This window comes from Camelus ferus, chromosome 27, assembly GCF_009834535.1.
Source record: "Camelus ferus isolate YT-003-E chromosome 27, BCGSAC_Cfer_1.0, whole genome shotgun sequence".
Classification (NCBI taxonomy): domain Eukaryota; kingdom Metazoa; phylum Chordata; class Mammalia; order Artiodactyla; family Camelidae; genus Camelus; species Camelus ferus.
In genome coordinates, this window is record NC_045722.1 from 21,886,526 (window position 1) to 21,911,477 (window position 24,952).

Here is a 24,952-nt window from a genome sequence, read left to right on the forward strand (position 1 = left end):
CCAAAGGAGCTGGGTTCAAATCCCAGTTCCTCGGCACCTCAGTCATCATCTGTAACACAGGCATGATCAGAATCTGTTTGCTGAAGGCTTAGCACCACGCCAAGGGTGTGTGCTCGGTAGCCCCTCAATAAATGTTCATTTCTTTCTCTTTCCTTGTTGGACAAGATATGTAGCCTGTCCTGGACTCTATTTCTGTTAGTGAAAATGATAATAATGTCACACTGATAAAAACGGGCAGCCCCTTAAAAATGAGGGGGTCTTTGATTTTATTGAGTTTGAAGCCAATAAAAAGCATTGAATTTAAAACGTGGCCAGTTCTCATTTTCATATATGCATATATAGCTGAAATGTGATGACCCCATCATCAAAATAATTTTAATTAAAACGGCTTAATTAAAGTTCTAATTAAAAATATTCTCATTAAAGTCAAAATCTTCCTTTGCTGTATCTTCGAAATGCATTTTCTTTTTTCCAAGTTAGCAAAATCTGTGTGTCTCATGGAAGATAACTCTGTCAAGCTTGAAGTTCTAATATTCATGAGTAGCTTTCAAATGCTCAGCCGCAAGCTGTCCATAGGGAGTGCCTGGAACACAGGTCACAGAGACATAGTGAGGGCTGAGTCAGGTTTCAGTGGGCAAAGGGCCATGGCAGCAGGGCCCAGGCATTCTTGGGATGTTTGTGGTTACTGAGGAACCATGGAGTGTCTCGATTTAATAATCAGAATATCACTCATAAAAACAAAGAGCCGTACTGTTGTCTGGCCAGGGTTTGTATTAACTGAAGAAGTTTGTACTCAAGTGAGCATTTCCACAGAGGAATGTTTTCAGCTGTGACAGTGACACTCACAGAGCACTTTAGTACAACTCTGCCACACACTCCAGACCTGGCCATAGAGGGTGCAGTGCCTAGGAATGTAAACTCTCACTCAGACTGAAGATCTCAGAGTTTCTGTCTCCCGGCAAAACGGCGAGGCTGCAGGCTTCTCTTAAGCATTATCTTTTACACAGATGCATTTGGGGCGCTTGCTTTTACCCTTTGGGAGGCTACACTGTAATCACCCATCGCGTTCCCCACAAACCGACAGGTTCAAAACGTCAACTTATGACCCTGGGAGCTACAAAGGACCCCTGATCCTGGCTTTTTTGCTTTTTGTGTGTGTGCCCGCTTTGGGATTTGGAAGGCAGCTGGCTGTCTCAGGATGGAGACGAATCAGCTGGAGTCAATTTTTGTTGTTTGAACTTGAGGTTGTGTGTCTGTGCCTGAAGATGTGCAGGCGAAAAGAAAGGATGATGACTTCATGTATTTTTCCTTGCTGAGACTTTTAAACTGTAGTTGTTTGAGTATAGTCACACGGCTCAAACGCTACACGTATGAATTCACAAGTCTTTGGTTTTTACATCCTTCCAGAATGTCTGGGTACCTATACGAGCAAAACAAATGTAGATTCTTATTTTTCCCTCTTTTACACAGTGTGTTGCTGATTACACACACTGTTCTGTAAATTGCCTGTTTCTTTCACACATTCGTACGTAAAGGCTGTCATCATAACCATCATCATTCTTTTGACAACTGCATAGCATTTTATTGTTCAGATGTAGCTCAGTTTACTTAAGCGGTCTCCTCTTAATGGGCATTTGGGCTGTTGCTCATTTTTTGTTATAACAAATAATGCTCTGATGTCTTTTCACATGTATACAAGCATGTCCACACAATAAATTCTCAAAATCAAGGGTCAAAGGACACGTGCTTCTGGAAATCTACCAGGTACTGTCAAATCAGGCTCCACAGGAGTTCTTCCTGCTCACCCCTATTTTCCACAAGGTGTGGGCTTCCTGTTTCCCCAGAGTCCTGACGGAAGTGGTTATTATCACATTTGGGGGTTTTGCTTATCTGATGTGTGAAAAATGGTGTCTCAGTATAGTTTTAATATGCATTTCTGTTAGGATAAGTGAGGATTAGCATGTTTTAGTGTATGCAGAGAGCTGGTTATATTTACTTTTTTGGAGCCCTGTCCTCATATCTTTTGCTTATCCAGTCTCTCAGAGCTCTTTGATCTTTCCTTATTGATTTCAAGGAGGACTTCAAACTGACGTGTCTAATGGGTGTTAACACATAATTAGAAGCCCTAGTGGGGTCCACTTATGAGCCCAGAAGAACTGAAATGAGAACTTTTGAACGAACAAGGGGCTATAAATAGAAATGTTCTGCTTTTTTCCCCTTAATTATTAAATTAATATAAATTAAATATACACTGTCTAGGGGAAATAATGAAAAATATACAGGGCCCATGTGAAGGGAAGTTTAAACCTTGAACATAAAGAATTTAAGTAAATCTGATAAAGGGTTAATATCCACATATTGATTATCAAAATATATAAAGAACTCATAAAACTCAATATCAGAAAAAACCAAACAACCCAATTTAAGAATGGGCAGAAGACCTGAATAGATATTTTTTTCCCAAAGAAGACATACAGATGGCCAACAGACACTTGAATAGAAAAGGTGTTCAGCATCGCTAGTCATCAGGGAGATGCAAATCAAAGCCACAGGGAGGTATCACCACACCTGGCAGAATCGCTAGCATCAGAAAGACAAAAAATAACAAGTGTTGGCAAGGATGTGAAGAAAAGGGAACCCTAGTACACTGTTGGTGGGAGTGTAAATCAGTGCAGGCCATTGTGAAAAAGAGTGTGGAGGTTCCTCAAATAATTAAAAATAGCACTGCCATATGATCCAGCAATTCCACTCCTGGGTATATATCCAAAGAAAATGAAAACACGAATTCAAAAAACAGATGCACATTAGTGTCCATAGTACTATTATTTATAATAGCCAAGATATGGAAGCAACTTAAGTGTCCATCAATAGTTGAATGGATAAAGATGTGATACACACACACACACACACACACACACACACACACACACACACAATGGAATACTATTCGGCCATAAAAAAGAATGAAATTTTGCCATTTGCAACAACATGGATGGACCTGGAGGGTATTATGCTCAGTGAAATAAGTCAGATGGAAAAAGACAAATACTATATGTTTTCACTTATATGTGGAATCTAAAAATAAACCAAATGAATATAACAAAACAGAAAAAGATTGACAGATATAGAGTACAAACTAGTGGTTACCAGAGGAGAGGCATGGGGGAGGAGCCAGATCAGGAAAGGGGAATAAGAGGTACAAACTACTAAATATAAAATAAATGAGATACAAGGATATAATGTACAACACAAGGAATATAACCAATATTTTATAATCACTATAAATGTAGCATAATCTATAAAAATATTGAGTCACTCTGTTGTACAGCTGAGACTAATATAATATTGTAAGTCAATTCTTCTTCAATTAAGAAAATGACATATTGTCCTCTTGTATCAGAAGACGACATTGTAAATATGTCAATTCTCCACATGTTGCACATGTTGATTCTATAATTCAGGGCAATAGCAACAAAAATACAAGCAGGATTTCTTTTTGGAAGATGAACAAAGAATAATCAATTCTACCTCGAAAAATAAACATAGGAGAATAGCCAGGAAAATTCAGATGAGGAAAAGGTCAGTTGAGAGAAGGAGGGGAGGTTAGTTCCATCATGTGTTAGGATTTATTACGACGCCATGGTAATGAAATGTGTCAGATGCTGGGGAGGGAAAGGGCAGGGAAAGCAATGGAACAGAGTAGCAACTCGAAAACTGACCTGAAGTCATGCTGATTTTGCTTTACTACTTAGAATTTCAAATTAGTCCAGAAAAGAACGTTGACTTGATAACAGGATAAAAATAACATTTTGCTTCCTTCCTTCCACACCAAAGTCCATTTCAGATGAGTCAAATATGTAAACATAAAAATGAACACCACTAAAAGTCAAGAAAAATGATAAAATAATTTGGGAGGAAGAAAGGACTTTTGCCTAAGCTCAAGATCCAGATAACATAGAGGATAAGATTAATAAACATGATTACATAACAATTAGAACTATTCTGCAGGGAAGCCTCTCAGGTGACAACCAACAAACAGGTAAAAACTATTCTCAACATATACCGCAAAGAGCACTGGCACATGAATGATGAAAATAAAGAATATTGCAACCTTCAAATGCACCAGAAAATAGAATGAGAGAGTTTAGTTCATTGCAAAAGGTAGACATGATGGCTAAACATGCAAATATGCCGAATGGAATTCATATGGAAAGAAATGAAAAGCAAAAGCAATTATGAGATGTCTCAGTTTGCTTTTCAGATTGGAAACAATCAGATAGCATAATGTTCTTGAATACAGCAAAGATAGAATTTTTGCTCTATTGTTGATATTTTATCTTAAACTAATGTTGAGTTGATAGTTAAGTCAGAGTATAATTGGTGTAATTTTTGGAAAAGCAAATTGGCAATCTTTACAAAAAATCAAGGCTGAATATATCCTCTCCTTCTCCCAGTGCTAGGAACATCACCTGGAGCTACAGTTCACAGGTGAGACATGCACACACAGGGATGTCCAGGGCAGCACTGAAGGGAAATACAAAGAACTAGAAATGCCGTGACTTTCCATCAATGAGGGCAAAGGATGTGCTGGATCTCCATGTGCCAAGACAGAAGAAGTTTTAGGTGGGGAAAGCCAGTTGCAGAACATATCCTAGTATAAGTGATTTGTCAAAAAGGAAGAGGAGGAAAAAGGAATCTTTATGTGAGATCCAGAGAAATCTGAACCACTTCATGGCCTCTGTCAGCACAGTGATGTATTCCAAGGAAACTCCAGCCCAGAATCTTAAAACAGAATCAAAAAGCAGGTGAAATCTTTACTAAAATTTCTTGACAAGGCATTCACGGGGAATTCCATTTAAAGCACACAGCCAAGCCTCTGAACTCCTTTGCCCAGATCTTCCCCAGAAGTTCACAAATGCAGTCTCTGTCCTCGGTCTCTAATCTCAGACTCTCAAGAGATTCCCAGATAATTCCCCCAAAGCCAGCCAGTCTTGGTGTCTGTCTGCCCTCTTCAGCACCCCTGCTTGGCCCACCTTGCACTGGGAAAGTTTACCCAGACTGCCTGGGAGGAAGGGGAGGTGGAGGCAGGATACCTCCTTGCAGGTTCCCCCTCCACCATCAGTACTTACGGTTGCATGGAGATTATGGATGGGCATGGGGGAATCCTTGGCAGTGACCGTGGGCACAGTGGCAGGGAGGAAGGGAGCCAACCTCTCCCTCTTCCATGAAACAGTGTCACTTTCTAGTCAGAGCCAAACCAAGCACAGAGGCTGCAGTTCCTCCACTGTACTGCACCAGAGGTGCCACTTGGGGGCGGAGTTCAGGCTCCTCATTTGCCCTCAACTAAGCCTCTGTCTTCTGAGCTCTAGGATGGAGTGAGAAGACCCATCACACAGGGCCACTGGGGCCTGGGATGTTGTGTGCACCACCCTAGCGGGAGGTAATGGGAGCTGCCCTGAGAATCACATAACAGTAGAGAATGAGTCCCAAGTATATAGAATTCTTTCTCTTTCTATCTTACCACTGCCTAGGACTCTTTTGTATGGACATCTTATAGTTTAAGTTCTCTATAGATGGACATCTGAATCGTTTCCCCTGCAATAATGCTGCAGGGAATAGTCTTGTGTAGACATCGTTTTGCATTTTTGCTGCTGTGTCTTTGGTGTAAATTTCTAAAAGACAGAGTGTTGGGCTAAGAGGGAAAATGCAGATGTAATTTTGCTAGGTCTTGGTAAATTCCCGTCCATGGGGGTTGTGCCATTTTGCATTCACTCCAGCAGTGTAAGAGCACACCTGTTCCATCATATTAACTCCGTGATGTAAGTTGCAGTTTTCTTGTCTCATTTGTCAGCTATGTTTTTATCTAGTTTGTGTGTGTTGGGACACATGGAGTTTTGTGAAGTTTTTTTCCTTATGTGTTTAAATTTTATGTTTGGCTATAAAACAAGCCTCAGTAAATTTAAAATGATTGAAATCGAACAAAATATGTTCTCTGACCACAGTGGTCTAAAATTAGAAATCAATAACAGAAGGAAATTTGGGAAATTCACAAATACGTGGAAACAAAGCAACATGCTCTGAAATAACCAGCGAGTTCAAGAAGAAATCACGAGGGAAATTAGAACACACTTTGAGATGAACAAAAACAAAAACACAACACACTAAAACTTAGGGAGTGCAGATAAAGCAGTGCTTAGAAAGAGATTTAAAGCTATACCCACCAATACTAAAAAGGGGAAAGATCTTAAATCAATAATCTAACCTTCCATCTTAGGAAACTAGAAAAAAAAAAAAAAAGAACAAATTAAACCCAAAGCAAGCAGAGGAAAGAAAAAAGATTAGGACAGAAATAAATGAAATAGAGACTAGAAAAACAATAGAGGAAAGTCAGAGAAACCAAAAGTTGGTTCTTTGAAAAAATTAACAATATTGACAAGAATGGACCAAGAAAAATAAGAGATAAGACTCAAAGTACCAAGATCAGGAATGAAAGGGGGACATCACTATCAACTGTACAGAAATAAAAATAATTATAAGAGAATACTATGAAAAATTGTACGTCAACAAATTCAACACTTTAGATGAAGTGGATAAATTCTTAGAAAGAAAATTACCCACCGAGAATTACCTATGCTGACTCAGGAAAGAATAGAAAATCTGAACAGAATTGTAATATAACAGAGAGACTGAATTAGTAATCAAAACATGCCCACAAAGAAAAGCCAGGCTCAATTTATGGCTTAATTGGTGAATTTTGTCAAATGTTTAAAGAAAATTTAACCTTCACCTCACAAACTTTTCCAAAAAGTAAGAGGATGGAACACTTCCTAACTCAATCTATGAGTCCAGTGTCAGCCTGACTTAAACCAGTCAATGACAGCACAAGAGAACTGCAGACTAGTATCTCTTAGGAATATATATGCAAAAATCCTCATCAAAATACTGGCAAATCCAGTAATGTATAAAAAGGATTATATACCACAGTCAAGTGGAATTTATCCCAGGACTGCATGCTTGGTTTAACATCGATGAACATAATACATCATATTAACAGAATAAAGGAGAAAAAAATCACGTGATCATCTCAACAGGCACAGAAAAAGTGTCTGACAATATTCAACACCTTTTGATGATTAAAAAAAACATTCAATAAACTAGTAATAGAAGAGAACTTCCTCAACCTGATAAAGGACATCTCTTAAAAATCCACAACTAGCAGTGTATGTATTTATGAAAAACTGAATTCTATCTTCTTCACATCAGGAACAAATCAAGGATTTCCACTCTCACCACTTCTATTCAGCATTATACTGGAAGGTCTCACCAGGGTAATAAGACAAGAAAAAGAAATAAAAGGCATCCAGATTGTAAAGGAAAAAGTGAAAATTTCTCCATGTATAGATGACATAATATTGTGTATAGAATATCATAAGGAATCCACAAACCAAAAAATTAGAAATAGTAAAATCAGCTCAGCAACTTCAGCACGCAAGATCAAAATGTAAAAATCAACTGTAGCTATATATATATATTCTCAACAATCTGAAAATGAAATTAAGAAATTAATTACATTTATAATAGCATCAAAAAGAATAAAACAAATGAGAATAAATGTAATAAAAGAAGTGCAAGATTTATACATGGAAAACTACAAAACACTGTTCAAAGAAGTTAAAGAAGACCTACATAAATGGGAAAACAGCCCGTGTTCGTGAGTTGGAAGACTTAGTAACGTTAATATGATAATAATCCCAAATTGATCTGCAGATACAGTTCCTATCATAATCCCAACTGAAATTTTCATAGATATTGACAAGCTGATCCTAAAATTCATATGGAAATTCTAGAGACCCAGAATAGCCAACACAATCTTGAAAAAAAGAACAAAAGTTGGAGGATTCGCACTGCCTGATTTCAAAGTGTACTACAAGCTACAGTAATAAAGACAGTGTAATAGGGCATAAGCAAAGGGCATGTAGATCAATGGAACAGAATAATCTAGAAAGAAACCCATACAGTTATGGTCAGATGATTTTTAGAAGGATGCTAATACAATTCAATGGGAAAATAATAATCTTTTCAACAAATTGTGCTGGGACAACTGAAGAATGATGTTGGATCCCTACCTACACAATATACAAAAAATAACTCAAAATGGATCATAGAGCTACATATAAGCTAAAATTCAAAAACTCTCAGAAGTAAACATAGCATTAAATCTCCATGACCTTGGATCAGGCAGTGGTTTCTAAGTATGACACCAAAAGCACAAGTGACAAAAGAAAAAAAATTTTTTAATTTTGTACTAGAAGGGTATAATCAAGAAAGTGAAAAGACAATTGAAAAAAGACAAATAAATGAGTAGAGGATCTGGATAGACATCTATCAAAGAAGTTATAAAAATGGCCAATGGCCAGGAAAAGGTGCTCAACACCGTTAGTCATGAGGGAAATGCAAATCAAAACCACAATGAGATAGTACTTCACACCCACTAGAAAAGATAACTTAAAAAACATGGACAATAACAAGTGATGAGTCTGACTGTCTCTGTCCCCCGTGGCTGCCCAGTTATACACACTCCATTTATTAACATGCTCTTCTTTTGGGTGTGCCGTTGATGAGCCTGGCTCCTAACGAGAATGCTTTCTCCTCTGAGAGGAAACAGTTAGCATTCGGTCCTAGCACCCTGGAGAAAGTATCAAGTTGCTTGTCAGGCTTTTGATTACAGCCATTTTTTTTTTTATCACAGTAATCATTGCCACCAAGGATTTTATAGTGATTAACCAGACAATTCGTTCTGAACACTGCCCTGAGGATTTAAAACTACATTAATTATAAGCTTATCTCTTACTTGGGAACATTAGTGGGCATGTCCCATGATTTTAAGCAAGATCTTTGCCATGGTCTGAATGTTTGTATCCCATCAAAATTCATACGTTGAAACCTAATCCCTAAGGTGATGGCATTAGGAGGTAGAGCATTTAGTAGGTGATTAGGTCAAAAGGATGGCGCCTTCAGGAATAGGACTGTGCTCTTATAGAAAAGGTCCCACAGAGCTCTCTGGCCCCTTTATCACCCGAGGATATAATGAGAAGTCAACCATGTCCAGAAAACCATGCTGACATCCTGATCTCAGACTTCCAGCCTCCAATCTGTGACATTTTGTTATAGCAGCCTTAATGGACTAAGACTGTGTTTCCAGAAGCTCTGTTAACCAAAATGAACTCTAAGGCCGCTCATTGAAGCTTGGCTGATCTCACTCAGCAGCACCTTTAGATAAGGGCACTTCCTTTTGGCTGGTAGTGTTCATACTAACTGTTTTTTGAGCTTCGGCTGTGCGCTGAGCAGTGTGCAGGGGCCTGGCTATGTCCGGTGGCATGTGCTGTCCTGTCTGGAGTTGGTACCCGGGCATTTTGGGTGTGTCTGTACCTCTGCACCCCTGCGAGCCCAGTGAGGGTGCTAGAGGCAAGCCCTTTGTCTTCCACTATTTGGACTGCACTCACATCTGACACAGAGCTCAGTAAATAAAATTCAGAAAATCACCAACTTGTCACTTTGAACTGACCTGGGGAGTAAGATGAGAACCCTAGACTTGACAGTTTTTAGACATGGTCCCAATTTCTAACTGAATTTCAAATAGCAATAATAAGAGCTAGTGTTTATCCAGAGCCCACTGAGGGTCAGGAGGTGTTCTAATCACTTCCCTTACTTTGATTCGTTGAACAACCACCCCTCTCAGGTAGGCGCTGCCATCATCTCTGTGCTGAAGGAATTAAGAGAGGCTATGGATAGAAACGCAGATTACTGTAAACAGGAACTAGTAACTATAAAGAGGACCAAGTTAAAATCAGAAAAATCAATTACTGAGACAAAAGCCAAGCTAAAGGCAATAAATAGCAGATTAAATAATGCAGCAGAGTAAATAAGTGATCTAGAAGACAGAATAATGGAAATCACCCAATCAGAACAGCAGACGGAAAAACAAGTGAAAAAAAATCAAAGCAATGTATTAGACCTATGGGATAATATAAAACGCGTGTTTGAACCTATATGATTACCAGCCAGTCTAAAGCAAGTAGATACGGTAATGGATTCACATACTTGAAAAACAGGGTAACCACAAATCAAAAACATATGACAGAATCACAGAAACCAAAGCAGAACAGAACTCAAGCATAATGCAAAAGAAAATCATCACACCACAAAAGGAAAAACAGAAAGAAAAAGAAAGGAGCAAAGAAGAAATAACAAAAATCAACTGAAAAACAAGGTTTCAAATAGCAGTAAACACATATCTTTCAATAATTACCTTAAATGTCAGTGGCCTAAATGCTCCAATCAAAAGACATAAGGTGGCAGATTGTTTCATAAAACAAGAGCCTGCAACATGCTGCCTACAAGAGACCCACCTTTGGGCGAAGGACGCACATAGTTTGAAAGTGAGCGGTGGAAAAGGTATTCCATGCAAATGGAAATGACAAGAATGTAGGGGTAGCAATACTCGTATGAGACAAAATAGGCTTTAAAACAAAGGCCATAAAGAAACATAAAGAAGGACACCCTATAATGATAAAAGGAGCAATACAAGAAGAGGATATTACACTCATTAACATATATGCACCCAGCCTAGGAGCACGTAAACACAGAAAACACATACTAATGGGCATAAGGGAGAAATTGATGGGAAGACGGTAACAGTAGGAGATTTTAACACATTTTCTTATTCTCTGTCTTTTTTCCCCCCAAAACAACGGAGTCAAGACTTGGTATGCCCAAGAGCAAAGAGTTGCTTTCATTTAAATAATACCATCGAAGAACTAGTTCATTAATTCAGGTTGAAAGTAGTCACCTTTGTGCTGGATACACTTCATCTTTTAAGTTTTCTTTTTCTTAATTGCGAAATTAATACAAACTTGATGAGAAAAAGAAAAAGATAGCTGAAAACCAGAAGAACACAAATAGAAAAAACCTCAGCCATTTCACCCGCTGCTATGACTTCCCTGGGCCCCTCAGGTCTTCTTTCTTAACAGGAAGTGAGAGAAAGAGACTAAATTTTTATAAACAAAAAATAATAGATTCATACTCATTAGAAACCTTCTTTTTCCCCCCTCCAAAGCATTTTAATCACACATCATCTATCAACCTGGAATAAAGTCTTTCACTTTCTGTATTTTCAAATGATGTCAACCGTTGTTCTGTGTTACGTATTTTTCAGTGTTTCACTGTCTGTGCCCCACATTTTACTCTTTCAGTCTATTTTTCGTATTTCTCCTGCATCTCCATTATTATTGGTTTTAATGGCTGCATGGCAGTTCCTCATTTTGAAGCATCCTGAGGTTCAGTGGTTGGCTTAGGCTGCTAGAAAAAAATCTGCCCAGACTAGGTGCCTTAAAAACAGATGTTTATTTCTCACAGTCTGGAGGCTGGGACGTCCAGGAGGAAGGTGCTGGCAGGTTCTGTTCCGGGTGAGGCCCCACCTCCTGGTTGCAGGCAGCATCCTCCCCTTGCGTCCTCACAGGACAGAGAGCAGAGAGAAGGACGTTCTCTGTGTCTCTTCGGGAAGGTCGCTAATCCCACCATTGGGAAGGCTCCACCTTCATGACCCAGGCACCTCCCAGAGGCCCACCTCCTAGTTTCATCACAGTAGGGATTAGGGTTAAATCGTGCATTTTGGTGCGAGGTGGGGACACAAACATGCAGTGTCTCACAAGGATCGAACTGGAAAGCAGAGCAGTGGAGTTTTTATAGCCTCTGGGGTCACAAAGGCCCGCTGCTGTCACTCTTGCCCCGGCTACTTGCCAGCCTGTCCCCGTGAACAGCGTCTTCATCGTAACCTCCCTAATCTGTGAAGCGGCAGCCGTGACACTTACTTCTGGTGTTGCTGTGAGCATTACATTAGCAATGCCGGCCACCCAGCCCTCCCCTCTGGTACAACCCACGTTCCCTGACACTGGCCGTTTACGTGGTTGGTGGGCTCTTCCTTCGGCTGCTGTAGGTGACTCTGCAGGGCACAGTGTCACAGCTCAGGAGGCTTTCTTTTTGTTCGTGCCATGTTTTTGCAGGTGAATTCCTCAGAGGGAAAAACATGAGTGAACGGCAGAAACTCCCCCTGGGTCTTATTATTACCATATCGCCCTGTCACTTTCTGAAACAGTCATACCATCCGCAAGGCTTCCGACAATGACAAATGTACCAATCTCACCACACTCGGGCCAGCAGTGAATATTAGAACTCATTAAATTTGTCACTGTGTCAGGTGGACATAACATGGCATCTCATGATTCATTGTATTTTTTATTTCTAAAGAAAATTCCACTAGAATGTGCGATTTCCCTCTGCCCAACCTGCTTGTATATCTAACCACCTATGCCCCGTTTATTAACAAAAATCCATCTCCAGGGATTTGGTGAGAATATCCACAGAGAAGTTTTGCATCTGCGCTGGGAGGCCTTGCTAGGAGAAGGCTCGGCCCCCGTGGCTGGATCTCTGCTCTGCATGAGCTGTCAGCCTGGCCCCTGGTGAATGCCCTGCTGTCTTTGCTTTCTTTTCTGATGCCGATGGGTCCAAATGGCCCAGCTTGATGGGGCTGAGCCCCAGCCATCTGGAATTGGTGAGGAATTACCGCTGAGGGTCACCCTAGGGGTCATGTCACCCTCCACACCCCCCAACCTGTGCATCTTCCCGAAGAAATAAAGGGTTGGATTTCACCGTAATGCGACCCACAGATGAAAACTGCTGCTGAGGCTAAAACCATACAGTGACATCTGGCAAAGAAAGAAGCATCCTTCTTGCTGAAGGCCGGTAAACCCAGGGCGACAGTGGGTGAGCCCCTGCAGTGCCAGGAGGATGTCACCTCCGGGGAGGGACGGCCCCTGTCCCCAGGGTTTGGCCGCATGGGGACTCAATGGAGGATGGCACAGGAAAGTCGTTTAACAATTATGACCAGGTCAGTAGCATCCTAAAGTTTACTCTTGTTTATTCTGCAGTGAACTCTGGGTCGAGTGATAGAGTTTTACTTTTTGCTACTCTGTTGGTGGAGGTGAATGCGATAAATAAAAATGTCATGGATGTTCACAAAAAATGTTAGTGTTTCTTCTAGGATGTACAGTGGATGCCACAGACACTGAATCAACAGAGAGCATTTGCTTTCTGTCACGCGTGTTTCTTTGATGGCGATGATAGAATTAAATATGCAAGATGTATACATGAGAGACCAAAATTTAGAACTGATACAATTAACGTCACTTTCATATTACCTCTCCATTGTCCTAGATTCGTAGACAAAAGCAGTGGAGAGAGAATTTTATTCTGATTATTAGATCGGAAGGGATGATTTAACAAATACTGTTCTAGAAGAAAAGGTAAGAATGTCTCCTTAGGCTGTAAGGACAGAAGAGACTCAGAACTGACAAAGAAGGACTGTCTTTAAGGTGGTGAAGGTCATGGTGAACTATTGGTATAAGCGACATGGCTTTTACAGCCAGACATCACTCTGTCATATTCATGAAACTGTTTCATTACTTTCCCAGAATAAAGGAGGAAAATAATTTCTGTTAGTTTTTCTGTAGTCAGAATAATCTGTTTTGCCAAAACCTGAATTACAGAAATAACATTTAGAGATGGAGTTGTTGGCAATAAAAACAGTTCTCCTAGAAATGGCTGAACATGTGAAACAGTGTTCCTGAAAGTGTTTCTTTATAAATAGAATATTAAGTTGAAAGTGATTATCAAGGACTAAATGATGTTCTGGTTCTATGGGTCTTCAAATGTTTTTAAACTATATACTTCTTCATGTAATGAACTTTCATTTACTGTCCAGGTCCAGCATTTTAAAATACTAGGCTGTGTAGATATTAACATTAATCACCCACCAACCAGGAATATGTTCACTTATCATCTCACGGCTTATTGTTGATATTTCTTGGATTCTTGAGTAAGTCTACATATGCCGAATCTGCAAGCCTCGCCATCCATTAATTACTAGTTTTAATTGACTCTCTTTTAAAAGCAAATAAGCAACACCAGCTAAACCTTAAAAAAAAAAAAAAAAAGAAGGAATTGGTTTCCTCTAGTCCTCTATTTAGTTACGTTTTTTGTTACACATACTAACTTTGCATTAAAAGCAGGGAAGATGTCTGTTGTGTATATATATGGATTTTTCATTGCTATTTAGGAAAATAATGACATTGTAATGGAGAACAGATTATTTTTTATTTGACACTGACTCATTCTAATGTTCTATTATTTTCCTATTAGTTCTAGTTACTTATTTGCCACATTAATATAACATTGAAATAGATTAAGTTTGGGGACTTATTTTTTAGTGTGAATTTTAAATCTGTATGAGCAAAATATAGAACTGTGATGTTTTACTATATAAAAGAATATAATTATGGAGAGTGATTGATTAATAGACAAAAATGACTGAAAAATCTCAAATAGTATAAATAAATTACCCCATTTTAAGTCAGAGGTCACCAACACTCAAATATAAAACTGTATTATTTTTTGCAAAAAAAAATTACTATAAAAGTAAATATTTACCTCTAAGAAAAGGTGTCTAATGGTGGAGAGAATGGGCCTTTTACATGATGTGTTTCTGTATTTAATTTTTTTCAGTGAAAATCTGTTCTTTTATTACTTGTGTAGCTTAATTAAAGTTTTAAATAAAGCAGTCATGTAATTCCATTACAGGGGATTTAGGAAATAAAGAAGGAAAAAAATCTTTTCAAATCCTATCACTTACTCTCCCAAGCCCATCCTTAATACTCACCATTAGTATTTTGGTCCTATTTTTCCCTTCAATTTAAATACATGTTATCCATTCTCTTTACGATTTCAAGAAATTAAATAAAGTTGGCAGATCAAATTAAATGCATCTACATTGATCGATGTTTTCCCCTAATGTCCTTCCAACAGCTTGATTGGGCCAGCACCCCTCAACTCTTAGGTCAGTGAGCGCGAACATGTGTTGTCCATGCAACTTAAGAAAATCAGATTCAAAGTGAAAACACCACAACATTAAAAATATATGTATCTATAAATAGAACTGAGCAGAATCATGTTTCTAGTTACATCATTTACCCCAAGTACGTTCCATCATTTAAAAATCAAGTTAAAGAAAACCACCCGTGTGGTTTCACATGCCCCCTGTGTCCTAGGTTCCACCTTCTCAGTGCTGCTTAAGTGGGGTATAAAGCTGAACTGTTTTTATTTGTGTTATTAACGTGAACAGAAGAGGTTACCTTATGCCTCCTCGTGCGCACGCATGCACACACACACGCTTGTCTTTCACGGAGATAAGGGAGAGATTTATTTAACCCTGAAAGATGAGCAGTGACATAATTAAGTGCCCCTTCTGATGGATGACGGGGCCATTGTTTCACCTTCTTCTAGCCCCTGCCAGTGGCCTTTCTCCCTTCAGCCAGCTCTCAAATGTCTCAGGGTCTCTGACTGTAAATAATTCATGGGAACCGTTAGTGTGTGATGGGAAGTGAAGCTGCCTTATTCACATGTATAACCACTTACACACTGAGCTCTTTTTTGATTCCTCTTTCCAAAAATACATAGCCTAAAAAAAAAAAAAAAAAACAGTAAACTCCATTCAGACACAGCGATCTCACACTCTTGTTTCCAAAAGGATGCAGATTGTGTGTGACTCTCATGAAATCCACTTAACGTGGATTTTCAGGATGTTTGCCTTTGAAACAGTCATGGCTTAGCAAGAGCTGCAAAGACCCTGGGTGGCGTCAAGGGCCTTGACTGTAAGTAGCATGTCTTTCTCTTTCTCCGGAGCAGGATGTTTTCTGCGCTGCTGATGGAGCCCATTCCGTGTGCTGTGTGGTGGTCCCTGCATTTAGGGCATGACGCTCTGATGCACTTCTCCCAACATTTTGTTACGAAAAATTTCAAACGTACAGTAAATTTGAAAGAATTGAACCACTACACATCCATATACCCACTCCTCTTAACAGTTTCTAAAATTGCTCTCATTTCTGTCTGTCCATTCTTCTATCCATCCATCAACCCATTAATTTTAATGCATTTCAAAGTAAATTGGAAATATCTGTATTTTTCACCCTCAAATACTTTAACATTCATATTATTGACAGTAGTTCAATATTGTTTATAATTTTTAGGTAAAATTTATATGAAATAAAATGCACATATCTTCACTGGAGTATTTGATACATTTTGACAGATACTAACACTGCGTTAGTATCTGCGTACTAAAAACACCATCCAGACATAGAACCATCCCCCAGGCAATTTCCCCCTGTCCCTCCTCTGGTAAACGTCATGCCTGTCCCCACCCCCAGGAACCAATGTTCTGATTTTTTTTTTCCTCCCACCATAGATTAGAACAGCATGTAAATGGGATGATTTCATGCGATCATTCTTTCACTCAGGATTATGTTCTGAGGTTCCCACCAGGCATCCCATGGATTAGCAGTTTATCCCTTTTGATCGCTGAGTGGTTACTAGACCATGTTTGTTTATTGTTGATGGACACCGTTGCTATTTAGTTTGGAAGCACCATGCATAAAGTTGCTGTGAACATTCTTGGATACATTTTTTTAGACATATTGCTCTTGGGTAGGTATTGAAGAGTAGAATAAGTGAGTCGTGGGGCAGGTGTGTGCTTAGTTTCATAAGAAACTCCCAGACTTGTTTCCAGAGTAGTTGTACCATTGTAGGTGCAGCTGATAAGGTGTGAGTGTTCTGGTTGCTCCATATCCTCACCAAGTATTGTCAGTCGTTTTTTTCCCCCCTTTTTTTTCTTTGTCTTTTTTTTGGGTCAAATAACCCTTTATTAAGTCATTTTTTCTTTGTAGTTCTTAACTCACTGGGCAGTCCAAGGCACCACTGCTGATGTCCTCTGTGATGCTGTGAGGGTGGTGGCCACCAGCATTGCAGCCTACAGGCTGGGCAGTCCCTGGGATCTCTTTCATGGTTCCAGAGAGCTCTCTAGCTAAAGATTGGTGCCGCATCTGTCGGGCGATGCTGACAATCTCTCATCAAAAGTGATGTTTCCACTGTGCTTGATGTTTTTCTGCTTCTTTCTGTCTCTTGGTGCTTCCTTGAGGGCTTTGATTATCAGGGCAGAGGCAGATGGTACCAGCTCAATCTGGGTCTGTTCTGAATGGTCAGTTTCACTGTACTCTTCAGACCCTTCCAATCACCAGGTGCCTTGGTGATGTCATCACCAACCTTTTTTTGGAGACAGACCCAAGGGACCAATCTTGGGGGCCAGGGCAGATGTGGCACCAGTTTCCTCACTGGGGCACATCAGGTATATGACTTTGATCTCGTTGGCGTCGAACTTAGGCAGCATGATGGAGGCAGCTGGTGTCGGATGAACCTGGATTTGGGATGACCAAAGAAAGTTGCACCTTGGCCTCCTCCAAGCCAAAAGTCGAAAGTTATTGTCATTCTTTTTAAATTTTAGTGACACTGGTGGGAGTGTAGTGGTGTCTCCTTGTGGTTTTAATTTGCATTTCCCTGATGACTAATGAAACTGACCTTTTTGAATATCTTCTACTGTTCAGATCTTTGCTCATTATTAACTGGGTTATTTGTCCTTTATTCTTGAGTTATAGGAATTCTTTCTGTTTTCTGGATCTCATTTCTTTTTTGAATATATGTTTTGCAAATAATTTCTTCCAGTATATGACTTGCCTCTTCATTTTTAAATGGTTTTTAAATGGTGGGTCAGTGTTCTGATGAGCAGAAGTTTTACATTTTGGTGAAAGTCTAATTTAGTAATTTTTTTTCCTTTCATAGTTATTTCTTTCTGTGTCCCATTTAAGAAAGCTTTGCCTACTCTCATCATGAAGATATTCTCCTGCGATTTTTTTTCCCTAAAAGCTCTACATGTTTTTGTTTGGTTTGGTTTGGTTTTTCCTTTTTCAGTTTTATTAGGTAGAATTACTACAGTTCAACTGCACATACACATTATATTGTATGTAAATACATATATACAGTATACTGCACATTTTTTTAGTTTACATATATGTACTGCTCATTGTTTTAAGAACAGATTAAAGCTTTATCTTTTTAAACTTACATAGTTATCAAAGGAATAAAACTAACCACAAAAATAAGAATCAACAGAATGTGGTAATCTAATCAAAAGGGGAAGTCAAATGTGCTTACACATATGCAAGAAATCAATCATCTAAGTTGTAAATAATAAGTAGTTAATTTGTGTCTTTTTTTTTTTTTTTAAGATTCCACGTGTAATTGATCTCATATGGTATTTTTCTTTCTCTTTCTGGCCCACTTCACTTAGAATGACGATCTCCAGGTCCATCCATGTTGCTGCAAAGAAGCCCTACAGTTTTAACCTTTATGTTAAAATCCATGATCCATCTCAGTGTGGTTTTTGTGTGTGGTGGGAAGTAGGGGTCAGACTCTGTTTATTCAATGGATGTCCAGCAGTTCCAGCACCATTTATTATAGAGACTTTTGCTTTTCTCACTGTGTTGCTTTGGCATCCTTGTCAAAAATTAATTGAATTTAGAGGTGTGGGTCTGTTTCTCCACTCTGTTCTGTTCCATGGATCTGTCTGTATAAACTAGTACCATCCTGTCTTGACTGTTGTAGTTTTATAGTAAGACTTGAATTCAGGTAGTGTACACCCTCCAACTCCTCTTTTTTAAGATTGCTTGGGATATTGTATGTCCTTTGAATTCCCATACAAATTGAGGATCAGATTGTCAATTTCTACCCCCCAAAAAAGCTTATTGGAATTATGGTTGAGATTACATTGAATGTATGGATAAAACTGGAAAGAACTGACATCTTAACAATATTGATTATCCTAATCCATGAACATAAGATGTCTTTCCATTTGTGTAGGTAGATTTTGTTTAATTTATCTCAGGAGTGTTTGTAGTTTTCAGGGTGTAGATCTTGTTCATCTTTTTAAAAATTTATTTCTAAGCATGTAATTTTTATGCTATTGTAAATAAATTAAAGGGTTCTTTTTTCAAATGTTAGCTGCAATAATGTGATTTGCTTTTGTGATGTGAATGTTTGGAAGCCAACCTTCCTCAGCATTTATATTTTTATATGAAAAAGGTATGTATTTTGCATCCCTTGAAAAAATGTTTTTTGCCCTTGGAAGAAGCAGCAAAATATGGGTCTGTTTTGGGAGTGGGTTTAGCCCCAGCCTGAGAGCTGGGGGATCAAGCTTCAGTCCCAGTTTGCCTCTTACTGACTGTGTAAACTTGGCCAATGATGACAGAATCCTGTCCCTTTCTCTGCAGTCACTCCACATAATCAGAATTTAATTCCTCATTCGTTGCCATCTTTTCTGTGATATCTGTAGGGATAGAACTTTTAACTCTTGTTCACCACCATGTGTGCAAATCTGCTAGAAGCCTTGAATTTTCTCCCCAGAAAAATGTACACACACACACACACACACACACACACACTTCTGTGTGCAATTTTAGAATGTGCAGGAAGTCTCTGAAGCCTTTGGAACTCACAGACCTCCTAATTACGAACCCATTCTAGACTGGAAGCTCCAGGGGCCGACCATTTTCACTTCTGGATCTGCAGACCCAGCACAGTATGGAAAGAGGGCTGCCATTCTAATTTCCATGCCCTTTGTGGGGTTTTCTAGGCAGAGAGGGTCTAGATTTCCACACCCACCAAGATCTGACCTGCCTTTCTTCCTCCACTAGACACCATATCCGTCTGAGGGAGACAGCAGTGGGACAGTTTGGCTGGGCCACCAGCTCTCCCACCAAAGCCCCTGCTTCTCCCTTGCTGGAGAAGGTCAGCCTGGCAGTCCCCCACCAGGCAGCTGGCCTGGGTGCCCTGGACCCGCTCCAGGCGACAGTCTTGCTGCAGAAACTTCCTGAGCTGTGCTCAGCTGCACCGTGCCTTCCAGACAGCTGCACACAGGAAGTCCCTCCAGCAGGGTGCAGGTCCCGGGGTCTGGTGTGGGTGGTGACATTGGCCACATTTCAGGGAAACCCTTTCCTCTTGCTAACGCCCCCAGATTTATGTCTCAGACAGCACACCTTGCTCTGTCTCCAGTGATTCCCATGAGCAGCACCGGCAGTGATGGTGACCTCGTATGTGCTTCTGTTCACCCAGGTGCCAGGGACATGGGCGGCAAACTGTCCATGCCAGGCGGTGCCCTGCCAGCACAGAGCCCCGGGACGGAAGGCATTCATGCTGCATACAAGCGGGGAGACCCCAGCAGGGCCCGGCATCTGCTCATAGAAGCTTGTGATGAGAGCACGTCCCAGCTGGAAAAGGTAGGGTCTGCGCCAGCCTCTCCGGACGGAACTGGGGACCTGGGCTGGACAAAGGTTACCACTCAGATAATTTTCTTGTTATCATTATAATCAGAATGGGTTTGTTTTTTTTTTTTTTACTGTGTTCTGAATACCTCGTTTCACATGTAAACTTTTGTGTGCCAGTCCTTTCGAATCGACACCTCAGCCTGTCTGCCACCTAAGCACACGGCTCTCGCCTTCCCAGGGGACGGGGAGGAGGTCACAGAAATGTAAAGGACAAAATGCCCATCTGAAGGTTTAACCTACTATATTCTTTCACGCTTTTTTTCACTACAAAACTAGCCCATGCTCAAAAGAAAAAATTTAGAAAATATATAAGAGTAGAGGAAAAAAAGACCAAAAAAGTAATCATTTTCCTAAAACCTCCAAACAGTCCCCCTGAACAGTTTTGATTTACTTTCTTGGCTGCTGATCTGAGCATACATTTTGTTGTTGTTTATTTCTAATGTAGGTACAGACATACTGTATGTAGGATTTTGCATACAGCTTTATCTCACATAATATTTTATCAACCATTTTCACAATGACTATCAACTCCTCTTGTGTCTCCCCTTCAATGGCTACGTGACATTTCATATGGTAGAGACAGAGTCACTTACCCGGCTATTTCTTTTGGTTAGATATTTGAATTGTTTCTAGTTTTTTTCCTACTGTAGATAAAGCTGTATTGAATATTTTTTTGCCTAATCTTTTTCTTGTGAGGTTATTTTCTTAGCCTAGGTGCACAGGAATGGAGAATGTGGGTATGAAATTTTTAAAGTTTTGAAACACATGTCAGACTTTTCCGAAAAGCTCATAGATATCAGCCTTCTTACCCAGGAACTGTCTGAGGAGTCCATTGCTACATTCCGGTCCTTATGGGGAATTCTTATTGACCGTTACCATGGAGACACTTTACTGATGTTTTGTGTACAGTGCTTTGGTTAGCACAGATTTAACAGGTCTTCATTTGACTGATAGTTAGAAATAATTCAATTCCTGAACCTCCAGTTCATTCTCAAAGTTGTAAGGGTTTTTGGGGGGGGTAGGGGTGGGCAAATACAATGTGCTTATGAATTATTGAAGGAAGGACATTTTAGAGTCCTCTGATTATGAATTCTTAGCAGATATGGCCAAGGGCCACTCTTCCAAATGGGGAGAGATGGGCTGGACACACGAGCAGATCAGAGTCGTGGGCCCCTTGGCTTGGTACTGGGTGGCCTCCCACAGGGAGAGCCTGTGCTCAGCAGACAGAGCCTGGAGTCTGTGCCCTACTCTGCCTGTGTTGGTAGAGGCTGCCCTGGCCCTGATCTCATGCCTAGGCATTCAGGGGTTTGCCTACTCACAAACTCGTTAGCATGGCTGGGGTCCTTTTAACCATCACCTCCCTCAGTGCCTACCATGAAGGAGATTAGGGAGAGTTGTAATGATCTCCATTCTATTATGAGGGAATTGGAGGACAGTGCTGTCCAGGCACTTGTCCAAAGACACAGGGTATTAAGTGGCAGAGCCAGGACTCACAAAAACATCAGTGTCCTGTGGCTGACTCTTCTTTGGAGAGGCAGCCTGTCACTGGACCTAGCAGCCCACAATCTAGGAGAGGAGCCAGAAACACGGGGGTGGGAATGTACAAATACAAGATGGCTTTGGTGTGGGGACAGTAGAAATAGTCTGTATCTTGATGGTGGTGCTTGTGATTGAGTTATACCTTGTTGAAACTCATCAAAGGGCACCTAAAAGGGGTGCCTTTACTGTATATAAATTATATCTTAAGAAACCTGACTTTAAAAAAATTTAAGAATGCATGTGTTCAGGCCTAAATGTGTGGCAAGGTGAGGAAGTGTCCATTCACTGGAACCAGGACTGCAGCCTGGGTGAGAGAGCAGGGAAGGCTTTAGCTACACAGAGAGGGTGACAGAGGCCTTCCTGTGTAGGGAAACACTGTGAGCAGGGAGGCAGGACACGTGCTGACCTTCGACTGGGGAAAAGACCAGGCCTCCTGGGAACTGCCCACCATGTGGGCTCAGAGGCACATGTCAGGCAAACCTAAGGCACCTGGATGGCATCCCCGGCTTGCATATTCAAATAACATGAAGAATTTTGATCCCTGCTTGAAACATCATTCATGAAGTCCCTCAGCTGACCTTTAAGAGAGGGTCAGCACTGTACTCGTTGCTGGGGAGACAATGCTGAAATCAGACAGCCCAAAACCTCTGTGTGGAGGCGGTGCCTGAACCCTGGAGCTCAGGGAGGCGTTGGCCACCAGGTGGCTTGGGAAATGGTGAGGGGACAAGATGCCAGAGATGGAGGCTCATTTCAGGGTGGTGAGCTGCTCCGTCTGGCCTGAAGCAAAGGATTCAGGCATGTGGGTGGCAGTGGTGGGAGATGCTGGAAAGAGGAAGAGAGGTGGTCACCTGAAGAGCTTAGGGGCATCTGGAGGCCAGGAGAGCCATTCGAAGGAGTGAGATGACATTTTAAGAAACTGCACATGTATTTAAATAACGGAGACCAGAGCCAAGTCTGTTATGCCTGGCACTGTGGCCAGTGGCAGCTCAAAACTGGGAAGGCCTTTAGTAGACTGCTTCTCCCTCAGATCCAGGGCTGTTGAAATCCCAGCTGGCTGGACTTTCAGAAGATGTTGAAGAAAATGGTGGATAACTTGGTGTTTTCATAAAAATATAAAACATTTGTTCCAAAAGTGGTCAGCCATAAATAAAGAGTCAAGGATCAATGGCAAACGGAGAAGGAATAAGACAAAGAAATTGCACAAATCCGTATGAAATAACAACATGATGTTTTAAATGGACAACAGCAAAGTACACCTAAAGAGAACAGCAGGAATGGAATTACTTTAAAAAGGAACAGAAAAGGATGAGATAGAAAGCAAAACATGGAAGTAGAGCAGACAGACAAAATCAATAATTGGTTCTTTGAAAAGGCTAATAAAATTTTTAAAAATTTCTGGTGAGAATGACTAAGATAAAAAGAGAAGAAATAACTAAATCTATCAGAAATATAAAGGAAGTATTCAGTAGTGATTATTCAGACATTAAAGAGATGATGTGAAAAAGTCTTACAACAACTCTATGACAAAATACTTGAAAATTTAGATGAAATGGACAAATACAAGGGAAAAATCAACTTGTCAAAACTAAAAAAAAAAAAAAAAAGGAAGCAGAAAGCAGGAATAGTTTTATAACAATGAAGGAAATAAATCCATAAGTAAAAACTTTTGACAAAATAAGTCCTAGGTTCATATGGCTTCACTAATGTGTTGTTGTTCTATGAAATAACGTATTTATTTGTCCAGAGAATGGAGAAAGAGTGTACACTCTCTGGTTCCTTTGATGAGGCTTGCACAACCTCAGTACCAAGAGTAGGTGAGAACAAAAATAAACAAATGGGACCTAATTAAACTTCAAAGCTTTTGCACAGCAAAGAAAACCATCAACAAAATGAAAAGCCAACCTACTGAATGGAAGAAAATATTTGCAAATGATAATGACCAATAAGGGGCTAATATCCAACATACATAAACAACTCATACAACTCAACATCAAAACGTCAAACACCCTGATTTAAAAAATGGGCAGAAGACCTGAATAAACATTTCAGATGGCCAACAGACACATGAAAAGATACTCAAGATCACTAATCATCAGGGAGATGCAAATCAAAACCAAAATGAGACAGCACCTCACACCTGTCAGAATGGCCATCATCAAAAAGACAACAAATAATAAACGCTGGCAAAGATGCAGAGAAAAGGGAGCCCTCCTACACTGTTGGTGGGAATGGAAATTGATGCAGCCACTGTGGAAAACAGTATGGAGGTTCCTCAAAAAACTAAAAGTAGAACTACCATAGGGTTCAGCAGTTCCACTCCTGGGTATATATCTGAAGAAAATGAAAACATTAATTCAAAAAGGTACATGCACCCCAGCATTCATAGCAGCATTACTTAGAATAGCCAAGATACGAAAGCAACCTAAGGGCCCATTAACAGATGAAAGGATAAAGAAGATGTAGCATACGTACATACAATGGAATACTACTCAGCCCCAAAAAAGAATGAAATGTTACCATTTGTGACAACTTGGATATGGAGGATATTATGCTCAGTGAAATAAGTCAGACAGAGAAAGACAAATACTGATATAATCACTTGTGAGTGGAATCTAAAAAATAAAGCAAATGAAAATAACAAAACAGATATAGAGAACAAACTAGTGCTTACCAGAGGAGAAGGAAGGGGGCAGGGGCAAGATAGGAGTATGGGACTGAGAGATACGAGCTACTATGTATAACATAAATAAACTACAAGGTACAATATATTCTTCAGCACAGGGAAGCCAATATTTTATAACAACTTTAAATGAACTATAATCTATAAAAGAATTTTGAATCACTATGTTGTGCACCTGAAACTAATATAATACTGTAAATCAACTATACTTTAATAAAAAAATCTTAAAGTTTTAAAAATAACACAAAAACATATTGTGAATATAAAAAAGTAGGTGAGAACAGTACCAGAAATGACAAAGAATATGATTAGACAAAGGTGCACACGCACAAGGAAATTCAAAAAAACAGTGAAAAACTATGAAACACTATTCAACTTTATTATAGAAAAGCAAAGCAAACAAAACAAA

At 39.9% G+C, this 24,952-nt stretch overlaps 1 protein-coding gene and 1 pseudogene across 3 annotated transcripts in view; one reads left to right on the top strand and one right to left on the bottom strand.

The window, feature by feature from the left end:
* The window catches only part of LRRK1 (leucine rich repeat kinase 1), a 118,254-nt gene that overhangs the window by 20,250 nt on the left and 73,052 nt on the right, over positions 1-24,952 (top strand). For all 3 annotated transcript variants that reach the window (XM_006182666.3, XM_032469382.1, XM_032469383.1), the window contains exon 3: positions 20,113-20,276. In XM_006182666.3, the coding sequence (XP_006182728.2) occupies positions 20,113-20,276 (164 nt within the window). The remainder of the gene's footprint in view (positions 1-20,112; positions 20,277-24,952) is intronic.
* Positions 16,488-17,746, bottom strand: LOC116660287 (annotated as a pseudogene).